General features: G+C 57.1%; 2 protein-coding genes across 9 annotated transcripts in view; both read right to left on the reverse strand.

Moving 5' to 3' along the window:
- Window positions 1-629: 629 nt before the first annotated feature.
- On the reverse strand, window positions 630-5,371 carry TMEM115 (transmembrane protein 115). Its single transcript, XM_032320713.1, has 2 exons — window positions 4,031-5,371; window positions 630-1,409 (listed from the first exon to the last, which is right to left on the reverse strand). Exons 1-2 carry the CDS (start codon window positions 4,879-4,881, stop codon window positions 1,205-1,207), a joined length of 1,056 nt encoding a protein of 351 aa, XP_032176604.1. The 5' UTR covers window positions 4,882-5,371; the 3' UTR covers window positions 630-1,204.
- A 2,145-nt stretch (window positions 5,372-7,516) lies between these two features.
- CACNA2D2 (calcium voltage-gated channel auxiliary subunit alpha2delta 2) overlaps window positions 7,517-13,486 on the reverse strand; it is a 138,667-nt gene continuing 132,697 nt past the window's right edge. For 2 of the 8 annotated variants that reach the window (XM_032320555.1, XM_032320590.1), the window contains 15 exons: window positions 12,993-13,090; window positions 12,682-12,772; window positions 12,511-12,573; window positions 12,261-12,364; window positions 11,899-11,997; window positions 11,718-11,806; window positions 11,465-11,512; window positions 11,138-11,209; window positions 10,874-11,026; window positions 10,661-10,713; window positions 10,478-10,533; window positions 10,228-10,354; window positions 9,970-10,079; window positions 9,787-9,875; window positions 7,517-9,700 (listed from right to left, as the gene is read on the reverse strand). In XM_032320555.1, the coding sequence (XP_032176446.1) occupies window positions 9,560-9,700; window positions 9,787-9,875; window positions 9,970-10,079; window positions 10,228-10,354; window positions 10,478-10,533; window positions 10,661-10,713; window positions 10,874-11,026; window positions 11,138-11,209; window positions 11,465-11,512; window positions 11,718-11,806; window positions 11,899-11,997; window positions 12,261-12,364; window positions 12,511-12,573; window positions 12,682-12,772; window positions 12,993-13,090 (1,393 nt within the window). In that variant the 3' untranslated portion in view covers window positions 7,517-9,559. Of the gene's footprint in view, window positions 9,701-9,786; window positions 9,876-9,969; window positions 10,080-10,227; window positions 10,355-10,477; window positions 10,534-10,660; window positions 10,714-10,873; window positions 11,027-11,137; window positions 11,210-11,464; window positions 11,516-11,717; window positions 11,807-11,898; window positions 11,998-12,260; window positions 12,365-12,510; window positions 12,574-12,681; window positions 12,773-12,992; window positions 13,091-13,486 lie in introns of all 8 variants that reach the window. The other 6 variants (XM_032320546.1, XM_032320585.1, XM_032320607.1 and 3 more) reach the window with 3 other exon arrangements.

Consider the following 13,486-nt stretch of genomic DNA (forward strand, 5'->3'; position numbering starts at 1 on the left):
GGAGGAATAGCTTAGAGTTGGGGATAGTGCTTGCTAATGCTGTCAGCATGAACAAACAGGCAGCTGGGCAAGCTGGGGACCCCCGTCCCTGGCTGCTCACTGCAGGGCTGAAGCTGTCCCAGCACACAAGGTTCCAGGATCCGGCTGCTGAGCAGCCTGTGCCACGAGGGCCCTAGAGCTGTAGCTGTGCGTGGTACAGCTTTCAGTCCCCCAGCTGCCCGCTGTGCTGGTGCCTCCAGACTGTGGGAGTTAGTTGCGGACAGTGACAGGGTGGGAACTTGGGATAGCCTGTTGCCACAGACATCAAGCACTGAGAACTCTGTTTTGGGGGTGAGCCATCAGGGAGAACAGCCCTTCATGACAGACGGGCCCTCTGCCATCAGATCCTTTGGACAGGGCCTCCCTGACTGGGAATCAGAGGGAGAGAAAATGAGTAAGGATCTGAAGTGAGAGCTCTGGGAAGGTGGTTTTAACAGTGGGCATGTGGTGGTAAGGGGGGAGTGGGAGTAACAGAGTTCTTATTCAGCTGGAGTTGCCATGGCAACCAAGCCCTGGACTCTAAAGTCCCTAAGTTTACCGTTGAACACGATGAGAGGGCTGTGCAAGGTGGTCTGACAGAGCCCAGGAGCCATACCTCAAAGAACTGCTTTATTGATACTGCAAGGCTGGGCCTGGCTGCCCACTCAAGTGGTCCTGTAAAAAATACTTGGGAGCTGTGGCTCTTCTGGCCCAGAACAAGCCACAGCCACAGCAGAGGGAATCAGAAATCTTCACACGAACATAGTCTTTCTGAGGGTGGGCAGGGAATTGCAGTCCGGCACTGGCTGGACCCCCAGAATGTTTTTGGCAAATCCTCGCCTTGGCTCAGGGCTCTTGGCAACCAGGCAACCTGGGCTGGCCCAGGCACTGTGACACCAGTGTCCCTGTAGCCACTTGCTTGGGGCTATCTGCTGAGGTACAGTCTTACCTCAGAGGGCCTGGGCTGGCTGATGGTTCAGAGGCCCCATACCTGGCATAGTGGTTGTCTGGAGTTGGAACCAGGTAGCAAGAGTCCTGGGTAGTGTTGGCGAGAAATAGCAGAAGGCTGTGGAGACCCCCAGCAGGCCTTCTTCCCTCTCCTCAGAGCAGTCAGTGCCCTGGAGTAGCTGAGAGGTGTCAAGGGGGAGCTTGGGAGAGGAGATGCTACACTCAAGGTGGTCTGGAGTTACAGCTTCGGGGGAGCTGCCTCGAAGGTGATCAGGCTGGATTCTGGGGCAGCCCCCTTTCCTGGGAGCGTGGGGGCCTTGTCAGAGGGTATGGGGCTATCCACCTTGTCCCCTGCCTCCTCTTCATCGTCGTCCATGCTTGGCCAGACCGACTGGTCCTCCACTCTCTTCAGCCGCTCATTGAGGGCCTTCAGGGCCAATTGCCTGGAGCCAGGGGAAAGATGACAAATCACTATGGGTTTGGACTTGGCTCATGCCCTATATTCTTTCCCCATGAAGCTGGCTCCCCCTAGCACCCAGCTTTCTCTTAGAATCTTATGCATTCCCTTTTGCCATGAAAGACCCAGGGCTCCCCAGGGACTGGATAGGACCCACTCAGCCATCAGAATAAGGACCCAAAGGGCTGGCTGCCCACACACAGAGCTTTCCCTTCATAGTCCGGGCACCTCCAGGCTTAGAAGGCCAGCAGGGTGTCTGCCAGACTGGCCACCAGGCCAGCCTCAGCAATGATTCTGAGAATGGTGCCTAAGCATGGGCAGAGCTGGTACCCCAGGGAAGATGGGTGGAAGGGTAAGTCCCTTGGATGTGGGCACTGGTATCACATCCAAGGAGAGGGTTATTACTTCTCTCTCTCTCCTTGTTAGTTGTGTTTTGAGTCTCCTGGCAGGGGTCGGAGGGGAATGCTGGAACTCAAGCACCTATGTGGGATCTCAACCTGGGAAGCAGGGCCAACTTGGGTCAGCCCATCCCTCCTAACGGACTCTAATGTTTTCCTTCCCAGAGGAATCCCCATAGCCAACAGGACCTGTGTTAGAGCAGGGACACACCAAGTCCTTGCAGAAAGAGGAGGGACAGCTTATGTGTGTAGGAGACAGGCCAGAGCCTACGGTTCCACTGGACAAACCCTTTTGGACCTCACTTTGGGGGAAGGTGGGAAAGTTGACTGGAAGGTATACCTGTGCACTTGGGACTCTAGTTTACCCAGGAGGTGGAATGCCCATGCTGCCAGCTAATACTTCCAATAGTGGTAACTCTGGAACCCTGATGCCTCAACCTGTCTGTGCTATAAGGATGGGGGACAGCCTCTAACAGCCTTCCAAGATCCATCAGAGGAGCAAAACTGCCAACATGCCAGGCAAATGACAGGAAAGGCAACAAGCAGAAAATGCTAGCCCAATTCCATCCTGTGCTCTAGCCTGACACATGGCAGACTGGCACAGATGGGACAGTTCCCTGTGCTACCCAGGCTCCAGCCTGGAGACAGCCTTGTCAGTTCTGTCTAAAGTCCGCTAAAACAGAGGTAGTGACATAATACTCACTTCCTCACGAGGGTCAAAGATAGGAAATCCTGCCTCGCACTACTAGTAGCCCTTTGGGTTTGGGAGCAGCATGCTGCTAGAGGCCCAACTGGTCGGAGAAGTAACAACCACAGGGCTATGCCAGGAACCTAGCTCCTGACAACCTTCCCTACCTCAGCCTGCCATTTTCTTGGGCCTGAGCAGAGCTGTTTTGAATCTCCAGCCAACCCTAACTAATCCAAGACTTCTCACTAAAGAAAGAGTCCCCACTGGTACCTGTCCTACAGAGCTCTGAGGACAGCTCAGTTTCTGCCAGGTTCAGCCTTCTTGGTCCCACCTTCTCCACTGGATAAAGTGAAGACAGACCTCGGTCTTTAGGATTCATCGGCCACAGAGATACAAACCACAGGGCTCACAGTAATGCCCCGCAACATGTTTTGTGTACTTTTCAACACCCACCACCTTAGGCCATAGTAATCTGTGGCCCTTCTCCAGCTGGCAACTCCTTCAAGAAAGGGGTGTATCCTACACTCAATGCCACAGACCCAGTGGGGACTAAGCACGGGGATAACCTTTCAGGTGAATTCATAAAGCTGCCTGCCAAAAATCAATTTAAGAGGTGAGCAAAAGCAAAAGCCTTTGGCAAATCCAGAAAGGAGGAACAGAGTCTGCTCCAGATTTCACTACTAAAGTAACTGCCTAAAAAAGAACTTCAACAATGATGTTGAGAATGTAGCTATGACAACTCTGGTGAGTCTACAGACCTGGGAGAGAGAGAGAAAACTGAATTAAAAAATGTCTTCCCAGCCCTGGACATGGTACATTCAGTGAATAATTCAGCTGGGGCTCCAGATGGCTTGGTTTACAGATAATGAAGGTTGTCTCCACTCCCTGTGTGGTCAGCATGCTCCCGCGGTGGGTCACATGGCCTGTTCTCTGGGTGTGGTGACACATACATGCTGGAAGGACAGGATGGCAAAGCTAGTAATACCCTGAGGTTTCCCCCTCAATAAATTAAGTGGCAGAGAGGCACCATCTGAATTAGGACCCAGGAAGAGGACATAGTTCAGCATTTTGAAATTGGGGTGGCTCAGACCACCTTGTAAGGAAGGTCTTCATGTGTGTCCCTCCCTCAATGGGGAAATAGGACCAGCAGGTTGTTTCTGGCTCCCACAGGACCAGTGTCTAGGATTCCAAGACTCTGAGACAAGGTCAGGATTATGTGTACCTGACCCTCCATTAGCCCTTACACAGTACCAAAGGAAACTGGACATTTCTTAGGACTTGTTAAGTGGCCCGAGTGGTGTGAAAGGCAAATTGCACTCCTTCATGTTGGAAAGTGCTACTGGAGCCCGGCACCTAATTGCTGAGTTACTCAAGGCCACAAACCGGATTTTATCTCCTGAGTCTGTCCCAACACCTGACCCTTGGCTGCCAGCCAACACACAGCAAGCACAACAGATGGAACGAGACTCGGGCAATAAAAACTCCCTTAGCTCAATAATGTTTTGGAAGACTCCACAGTACCTTCTCCGCTCTGCATCCTGAGGGTCTGTGCCTGGGAGGCTGATGGTGATGGAAGATGGGGCACCTACATCATAGCGCTTCACTGTCTTCTGGCATATCTTTACCTTCACCAGGAGGCTGTGTACCAAGTTCGCCAAGAGCCCCACCACAGGCTGTAGGATCTCAGGGAAGAAGGTGGCAAAAGCAAAGTGGTCAGCCATGTCCCCTCGGCCTCGGCTATGGCGCTGGTAGAAGCGAAGATACACCCAACTGGAGAGAAGCCCAAAGCCATAGGATGCCAGTGCTGGGCTCTGGAGCAGCGTGGCCAGCCGCAACAGCAGCAGCAGCCCCAACAGCAGCATGGGCACCACGCTGACGCGCACCTGGGGCACACGCAGGACCACGCAGTCCCCCATGGTTTGCTTGAGTGCCACCAGGACACCACCCAGGAAGCCCAGGGCTCCGTGGATGCGGATAGTGAAAAGGTAGACCAAGTTGAAGGAAGCCATGTAGGTGAGGAGGTAGGCGAAGGCCCCCAGCAGCCCCACAGACACATTCACCACTGAGAAGAAGATGAGCAGCTCCAGAGCTCCCCAGAGGGGCTCCAGCAAACGTCCAGCCACCACCACTGTGGCCAGGCTGATGGCCACATCCCACAAGTGCTGTTCCATCAGCCCATGGGTGGCCAGGGTCCAGATCCAGAAATTGGGCGGAAAGAGGTAGCCTGGGGTGACCGCCAGGCAGCCGGTATCCACGGCGAAGGACAGCAAGTAGAGAAAGAGTACTGCCGCGCACAGGGTCTTTACCACCACGCTGGCGCTGGCCAGGATGGCCCCCAAATGTTGGCGGGCGCCCGGTAGGGCGCGCTGCATCTTCCCGAAGGGCGTCGGCCTGAGGGAAGGGTCTAGTGTGTCAGGGGCCTCCCCGGGGCCTCGTCCCAGTCCGGCCCCGACGGGAGGCCCGGGCCCGGCCTAGTCACTGGCCTATGGCCCCGGTGAAGATTCCACTTCTGGCTGCGTCGGCTCCGGTCCCAAAGGGCCGAGCTGGGCTTGGTCGCGGGCCCGGGGCCTAGGCCCCTCGCCGGGGACCTGAGGGAAGGCCCTGGGAGGCTTCGGCACGTCTGCCTGCCGTCCTGCCTGCCTGTGGGCCCCGCGCCAAGCTGACCCGGCTGGCGTTGATCTCAGGGCTCGGCCTCTTCTATCCACTCAGGGGCCCGATGGTCTGAGCCGGACTGGAGCCTTGCTCTGAGCCCCAGTCAAGTCTCGTCAGCTCCGGCTCGGCCTCGGTCTCGGCTGCGACCGAGACCCTCCTCCCTTCCCAGGCGCCGACAAACAGCGGTGCTGCGCCTGCGCATCCGGGCAGCGGCGGGATGCCCTTCCGGCTCCGAGGCATGCTGGGACACGTAGTCCTCTCCTGAAGACGGGGACGAGCGGAGATCAGAGTTCTGTAAAACTACAAGTTCCAGGAAGCTGTGCGTCCCGGCTGTTCCGGTTGATAAGAGGAGGCTGTGCTGGGGAGGTGTAGTGCTTAGGACCGTTTCCGCTGGCTGTCCGGGTTTGGGGAGGAGTAAGCTGGCTCAGGTAACCTTGGGAAGGCTCCGGGTACCCGCGTGGCAGCACAACTGGGGACACTCGCTTGCTGAACTTCCTGGGAACAGTGACTCCGTGCATGTACTTCTGAGTACATCTGAGTACATCTGAGTTTGTCCTTGTGGACAGGTGTGTAGGTAAGAATGTAGGTGGTCTCGGTGTGCGTACCAGTGTTCGGGAACTCCCGAAACTCCGTAGTCCGGTGTGTGCCTGACCTAGGTTGTATGGATGTATGGGACCTGACCCAGATTGGGATTCTTGCTCTGCCATTTGGGGGCTCTGTGACACGAGCCAAGTTCCTCAATTTCATGAACCGTAAAATGGAGATGATGACAGGACCTAGCACGGTGAGGGTTCGTGGGGACTGTGGTGTAAAATGCCAGTCCACTCTAGGTGCCCAGTGAGTGTGTTGCTCAGGCTAACCTTGTTACTAGTGTGGTGGAGCTGAGACTCGAATTCAGGTCTCCTGCCCCTAAAGAGGCAAGACTGGGCTCCTTTTAGTGACTCTCTTCCCCGCCACAGATTTCTCATCTCTGGCCCTGAGGAAGAGAGGTCTCCCCGACAGACTTTGGGCCAAGGTGTTTACTGCAACAGTGGCTTCCTGCAGTTTCTGAGCAAACTGATTTTTTGGTGTATTGAGTCACTTTTTAAAATTGTGCATGAATAATTAAAATAATTATACGACAAAGCACGTTTATAAAGTGCAGAATCCATCCCTTCCTTTCAGCCACTGATCTCAGAACAACTCCCAGTGTGCACATAGCCTTCCAGGTTACAAAGGGTGTTGACGTGACACCCTTTTCTTTGCCTAGGGTCTGGGTTCTCATTGGATGCCACCTAGGGTAGAGTTGCCAGACTGAGCAAATCGAAGTACAGGGTGTACAGTCAAATTTGAAATTCAGATAAATGAATGATTTTTTAGTGTAAGCATGTCCCCAGTCTTTTTAGTATAGTGCAGTATTGGAAACATTCTAAAAAAAAATGCATGCTTATCTGAATTTCAGATAGACATTCTACATTTTATCTGGCAACCCTACCCCAGGATCTGGGGGCTGTTGCAGGGCATGGAGCTGTCTCTGGGGTTACTAGTTAGGCATTGCTCTGTGGCCAGCCCATGGAGGGGAATGAGGATGGGCGTCTTTGTGAAGGCCTGGTTCCAGCCACAGGTCCTCTCTGAAACCTTTGCTGATTTCTTGCCCTTCTCACCATGGAGGAGAGGATTTCTCCTAAGTCTCAGTTTGTTTATCTGCAGTATGGAGATAAACTAGTACCCACGTCTAAGGTTGTAGGCTGGTTGCCCACCCGGTGCATACAAGTGTACGTCATGGAAGAGTGAGCATCAGCAGTACTGGGAAACCTCTGTGCTGGTGGTTACTGGTTTTTCTTCTTGAAAAGAGTGTGAAGGGTCACATGGACTAGGATTGATTATTAAGAGAGTTGGGATTAAATTGAACAAGGGTGTAGACAGGCCAGAGGAAGGTCTGAGAGGATTCACTGAAATGGACTCAGTCTTGGGTTCCAGTGTGAGCAGTGGCGGTCAAGGAGAGCACTGGGCCTTAAGCCTCTTCTGGGCTGGAAAGGAGCAGTGGTCATGCTTGTGGGTGGGCCAGACCCTGGCCTCCTCTAGACAACAGGATGGGGCCCTCAAGCACTGGGTCCTGGACCTGCGCCCAGTACCACTAACTCATCGCTCCAAGTGGATGACCTTACCACTAGGTCCTGGTGGTCTGCCTTGATGTCTAGACTCCTGCCTAAACTTGAATCTCGTCTGTCTTCTTTCTTCCACTGCCTTGGCCTATAAGGACAGCTTTTCTCAGAGGCTTTTGAGGTTATATGAGAAAGGATGTCAAGGTCCTGGCACTTTGGAGTACCAGGAAGCATTATGCCCTACACCCACTGGGTACCTGGGTTGCAGTGGCCTTCACTCCTGGCTGAATAGTAGATGCGACTTTGACGTCATGGCACCTGTCTTCAGGCTACCCGATCCCCACCCTGAGGCAGACACAGTGGATGGGAACCATTTGAAGTGAAAATATGAACATTATTTAATAACTGATCTTCTGTAATAAACCATTTGAAAATATTTTACAAGGAATCACACACACAATATTTTACAAAGTTTCTTGACTTTTTTGTCACTGTTTTTTCTGACTTGTCTGTACAAAATAGAACAACAACCAAAAAAAAGGGCGCAGAGAAAAGGAAATGGCCCCCCAGTCCCCCACAGATCCCCCGAGCCCGAGGTGAGGGGGCAGCCAGGTCGGGTGGGTGATGAGAAGGATCAGACCCAGCTCAGGGTTGGACAACTACCTGATGGGGATTGTTTGTCTGTTTTCCTGTTTTTTAAACTTAAAATATATATTTTTCTATATATGTTTGATTCTTTTTTATTTTTATATTCTCCATTGAGCACCTGACTACACTACAGTTACACACACGCCCCCGCAAGACATGGCTGGCATCTAGGCTGGGTGTACAGCTTGGGTGCCCACCCTGGCACCAGCAGCGGGCATGGACCATACACACACTGAGAAAGCAACAAGCAACTTGACATTAATTAACGGAGCCATTAATTAATGCATCACCCTCCCCCCTCCTCCCAGTCCGTTTGAGCCTCTTGGCCACATCCCCCTGCCCTCTGTCCCCCACTTGCCCCCAGGCTGGGATGCCTTTAGGGGAAATGATCAGAATGAATGGTGTGAAGACATGTGCCTGGGCCCAGCCTCCGTGTGTGCAGTGTGTGTACATGTGTTTATGCGTGTGCAAGTGTGTGTTCAGCGGGAACAGTTTGCCACCCCCCCATTTGGGGGCATGGAATGTGTGTATGTATGGGTGTGTGAAGAAACAGGGAATGGGCACAGGCCTGAGTGTGTAAGGGCCAGATTGGGGGTGGGATGGCCCAGCCAGGAGTGATTATGTTACTCTGGCTAAGGAAAAGGGCAATGTCTGGTGCGTATTCCTCTGCTGAGAGGTGCAGGCAGTGGCTTGTGGTCCCGCTGGGAGCCTGACACTAGTGCGAAATGGTTACAATGAGCACCTGGCGGGGTGAGGGACATTTCTGGGATACTGGCGGCTAGGGTGGGACAGAGGGGTTGTCACCCCCTGCCCCAGCATTTGGCACTATTTGACATTCAGCTTTAGAGACAGAGGACCAGCTGGGCTGCAGGTCAGATTAGAGGCGGGCGGTGAGCAGGAGATGAAGTGTGGATGTGCCAACCCTCCCACCAACCCCTTGCCCTGTGTAAGGCTTTGTGAGCCCCCACCCCCACCCCACCCCATGGTGTGTGTGTGTGTGTGTGTGTGTGTGTCCCCTCCTTGGTGTGTCTAATGTGAGTTTCTGCCCTCAGGGCTCCAGGTGTGTACGGGATTGTGTCTGAGCCAGTGTCACAGTCACTGGCCTGTCACCTCTAGGGCTGGAGGAAGGTGGGAGGTGGCTGTAGGCCTGAAAGGGGTAGGAGTCCATTGTGGGGCTGCCTCAGGACTTCTCTCCTGCAAGGACTTAAGCTGGGATGCACAGGCCTCAAACTGCCCATCTCAACTTCATTATTACCAGGGAATCCAGATTTGGTCCTGGGTGGGACCTAAGGGCCAGGTTAGAGGAGTCGCTGGGGCAGGGCCTAGGTCTCCCGCACAAAGGGAGCCTTGGGGCAGGGTGGGCAGTGGAGGCCTGGTTTGGCACCAGTACTGTGGCTTCCCTGTCCCAGCCCTCAGGGGTGGGTGAGTCCAGTGGGAATAAGGGGTCTGGGGTCACTCTGACGGTTCAGCGTCGAGATGTGGCTTGGGGGCCAAAGACCTGCGGTGCCCTCCTTTGGGACCCCCCCCCACTCCAAGGCTCAGACTCTTGAGCCTGGCCGCTAAGGTCCTTCAGTGAGGGAGGAGGCGAGGCTCTAAGGCGGGGTGTGTGGGGGCAGGGGAGTAGGGGAGAGACGGGGAGGCCTCGGGAGGGGTGGGAGGGGGACGCTCAGACGCGGCGCGAGCCGTGGGGGTGGACTTGGGGCTGCGGCCGGGGAGGCAGGCCCAGGAGGAGCAGCAGCTGCAGGGAGACCAGGACGCCCAGCGACGGCGGGAAGGAAGCTCCGCGGCCACAGTCTGAGGTATCTTCCTGCAGGAAGAGGCAAGGAGCAGGTCGGCCAAGGTGGCCCGGGGAGGAGAGGGAGTGCGAGGTCAAGTGCGCCGCCCCCTCCTCACCGTCGCGTTGTAGTCAAAGCAGATGTGCGGGCCTCTCCGGTATCGCGGTCTCTGCACCAGTTCACACTGCTCCGGGCCGTCCGCTGGGCATGGGTGGGGAGTCAAGGAGGCGGCAGGGCACGGAGGGGGCGCGCGGGGCAGGAGGGGGCGCGCGGGCGGTGGGGGACGGCGGGGGCAGGATACAGTGTGTCTCCTTCTGCAGCAGCCGGCCAGCCTCACACTGGCTGCACAGAGGCTTCTCGGCCACCACGAAGAGAAGGTTGGTGTTCATCAGTCTCTGCGCGTGGAACAGCCTGGAGGCAGGACGGGAAGGCGGGGCGTTGAGACTCGCCCCGCCCCTCCCCGCTGGAGCCCTGTCCCCGCCCCGGGCCGCGCCCACCCGGCAGGCCCCCGTCCGGGCCGCATCCCACCCGCTCCTCCGGTCCCGCTCCCCGCCGGCACCTGGAGCAGTTTCCGCAGTCGATGATGGCATTGTAGGAGGCGTTCACCGACCCGAAGTAGTACTGGGTCTGTTTCATGACGCAGCTGCTCTCGCGCGCCTCGGGGCTCCCCTCGGCCTCCGTGGGGTCTGCGAGGGCCAAAGCGGCTCAGCCCTACCCATACACCGCGGCCAGCTCCCTTTGGGATGGGTCTGAGCTTAGACTGGGGAAGGGTGGGGTGTTCGAGGAGGGGCTTCCAAAGCCCCACCTACCTGCGTGGAACCAGCTATGATAGATGAGGCCATAGAGAAGCTGCTGGAACAAGGACCTGCAGGGCATGGGTCACTGAGTGGGGGAGTGGTCACCAGAGATCAGCGCCCTGCCCCACCACCTCTCTTGAGCCCTTCTCCTGCCCAGGGAGCACCCTCCCTCTGTGCCCTCCCCCCGGGACTCACCAGGCGGCAGCCGAGGTCCACCAGGCCAGGTTAAGGAAATCTGCAATGGTGGGCTGCGGTGGAGAGAGGGGCGTGGGCTGCCGCGGCTGTCCCCGGACCTGGGTCACCCCGCCCCAAACTCTCTCATCAGAGGTGGAGCGTCATCCGTGGGCAGGTGTCCCAGGGCCGCCCCTCCCCCTCTCCATCTCTTGGCTGGGCATCATTGGGGCTCACCACAAAGACACCACGGGGTGCAGCACCCAGGTTGCCGGGCGGCTGGGGGGCGCAGGCTGCCTGATAGTCGTAGGACTCTTTGCCGGTGTAGAAGGAGTTGTTGTAGAGTGCCAGCATCAGGTTGGCATCGACCTCACTGAAGAACCTGCCCACCTGGGAATGCCAGGAGAGTGGTGGTCACAGGATTGGCAGTGCCACATCTCCCCTCCCCCTGGAAGGCTTCAGTCCTGGTTCCCCTCCTCCCACCCTCTTCCTGACCCTCACCTGGTCCCACTGATGATTCTGGTTTGACAGCACCAGGAATCCCCCATCGTCAATGAGGACACAGAGCAGGTCCTGGGAGGTAGGGAAGGGGGAGGAGGATGGAGAGGGGCTCAGGCCCAGACCTTCCTCCCCAGACCCTGGCAGTCAGGTGGTTGGGTCAAAGGGGCACCACTCCCCCCACAGGTCTGGTAAACCTGTAAAGTCAAGGTGGGGATGTTGAGACACCCCTCCGCCCCGCTCCCAACCAGGCCAAGGGACAGGCTAGCAGTTGCAGCTGGGACTAAGAAGTCTGGGATTAGGGTATGCTGTGGTTCAGGGCCCACGTACCTCATTGTTAACCTCGCAGTCCATCTCACAGTGGCTGCTGGGGCCACACTGCTGGGCAGAGAGCAAGAACCATAAGGTGCCCGCCAGTTCTCCCCCTCCCATCACCCTTCATACATCTGGGTCCCCAGGCCATCTGCAACAGCCACTGTTTCCCCAGAAGGCACAGGAACCACTCTGAGTGAGTGGTAAGGGTTCCTGGGGGGCGGGGGACTCAGTACTGCTGGGCTTACTGCCCCCACCCCCGCCCAGGTACCTTCTGAGGCTGGTCCTGGTGGGTACGGTTGCTGGCTAGCACCTTGAACTTCTCAGCCCAGGCCTCTAGGTCCAGCTTAACACCTACCACTATAGAGGACAGCAAGGGGCCATCAACGCCCGCCTGCCTGGGCAGCACCCTGTCCATCATCTCTTTCCCCGCCTCCGCCCCAGGCATTCACCTGCTGGCCTCAGTGAGCGTCCGCCCAGGCTTAGCTCCACAGCTGTGCTGACGAGGATGCCCACCGTGTCATTCTCCAGCTCCAGTGGCCTTAACAGGGCTGCAGGTGGGGTGGGGCGGTCAGGGGTAGGGGCCAGTGGCCATACTGACCACTCTGTGTTGGGCCTGTGGACCCCAGAGCCCAAGCCAAGCACCTGGTACTCAGTGTAGCGTTGACACAGCCTAGCTCTGTCTTCTTATTGGCCCCAGTCTTGGCTCACCTCATGTTCGAGAGCGGCCTCAACAGCAGAGCCCAGCCCTGGCCGAGCAGACAGGGAAGCCTCAACTTCCCACCCTCTGCTGGGCACCTGGGAGGACACTCACCGTCCTGGTGTGGGGGTTTGAAGACATAGCCACGGTTATCCAGGCTGCGGCGGTAGAAGCTGGCATTGAAGGGCTCCGGGTTCTCCGTCCAGTCCTCAGCTGCTCTGGTTACCGAGATGGACAGAGGTTGGTGGAAAGGGTGGTGTGCAGGGGACAGTGTCTCAGCAGGTGCAAGGAGGCCTATGGGTGGCGGGACAGAGGCAGGGTCCCAGGCGGCGGCAGGGTCCTGGGTGGCAGGTAGGTCACTTACTTGTTGGGGAATACGCGGGTGATGCCGCCGTCGGTGGCAGCGAACACAGCTAGAAGGCTGTACCTGAGGGGCAGCAGGGAGGTGAGTCACAGGCCTGCCTTCTTCAGGGCAGTGCCAGGGCCTCTGGGCCCATCCCAGCCTCCTTGCCCCCACAGGCTGGGCAGTGCCTACGTGTTGAGATCCTGGTCCCGCCACACACGCTCCACCAGCTGCTGTGTGATGCCAGTGTCCAAGATCAGGTTGTGCAGAAGGAAGTTGTTGCCTGGAACGGGAGGGTAGGGGTGGAGAGGGCATCTTCTTGTGGCTCCCTGCCCACTGTCCCCTGTATACCCCACACTGTCTGGAGCCTTCCCCACTCTCTGGCCCAGACCCTGCCCTGGGCTTGGGTCTGCATCATGCCTGCCCGGTCTCGGGGTTCTATTGGGCTGCCTCCCTTGGGGCCTGGGCACTGCCCAGAACCGGAGGCCCCACCAGGCACTCACACTGCTTGGAGTCTGGAGTCACTTTCTCCATGAGCTCAATGAAGTTTTTCAGGAACTCGGTGTTGTTGTCTGAGGCGTTCAGGTCCTTGCAATACTCTCTGGGGATGGGGAGGGGTGAGAAGAGTGGGCTTGGGGGGCTGGACAGAGCAGAAGGGCTGAGGCTTCCCAACAGGCCTGCCTGGCCATCGGCTGAGAAGCCCGGGCCTCAGCTGGGGACTGTGTATTCCTGCTGGCTAGGGCCGTGTGTGCCCTGCAGGCTGCCACGTCTGGGGGTGGTGGGCAGAGCTGACACGAGAAGGATGGTCCGCTTCCTCCAGTCTGGCAGATTCTCCCTCCTGGGTATAGCCCCACAGAGCCTCCCACCCCTCCTGTGTAGCTGGACCGAGATGGCCCACGGGGGAGGCCCCAGGAAAGGCCTCATGGCTGGCTCGTCCCCTTGTACGCTGAAGTACCTGCGGGCACCAGGTGCGTGAGGAACCAGCACTGGCTTTGTC

Source organism: Mustela erminea, chromosome 1 (genome assembly GCF_009829155.1).
Source record: "Mustela erminea isolate mMusErm1 chromosome 1, mMusErm1.Pri, whole genome shotgun sequence".
NCBI lineage: Eukaryota > Metazoa > Chordata > Mammalia > Carnivora > Mustelidae > Mustela > Mustela erminea.

Bases quoted from the DNA above. Each gene is read 5' to 3' on its own strand.
- TMEM115 (XM_032320713.1), bottom strand. From the start codon at position 4,881: ATGCAGCGCGCCCTACCGGGCGCCCGCCAACATTTGGGGGCCATCCTG. The intron at 1,410-4,030 runs GTACTGTGGAGT...CCCTGGCTCCAG, and splicing joins CAGGATGCAGAGCGGAGAAG to GCAATTGGCCCTGAAGGCCC.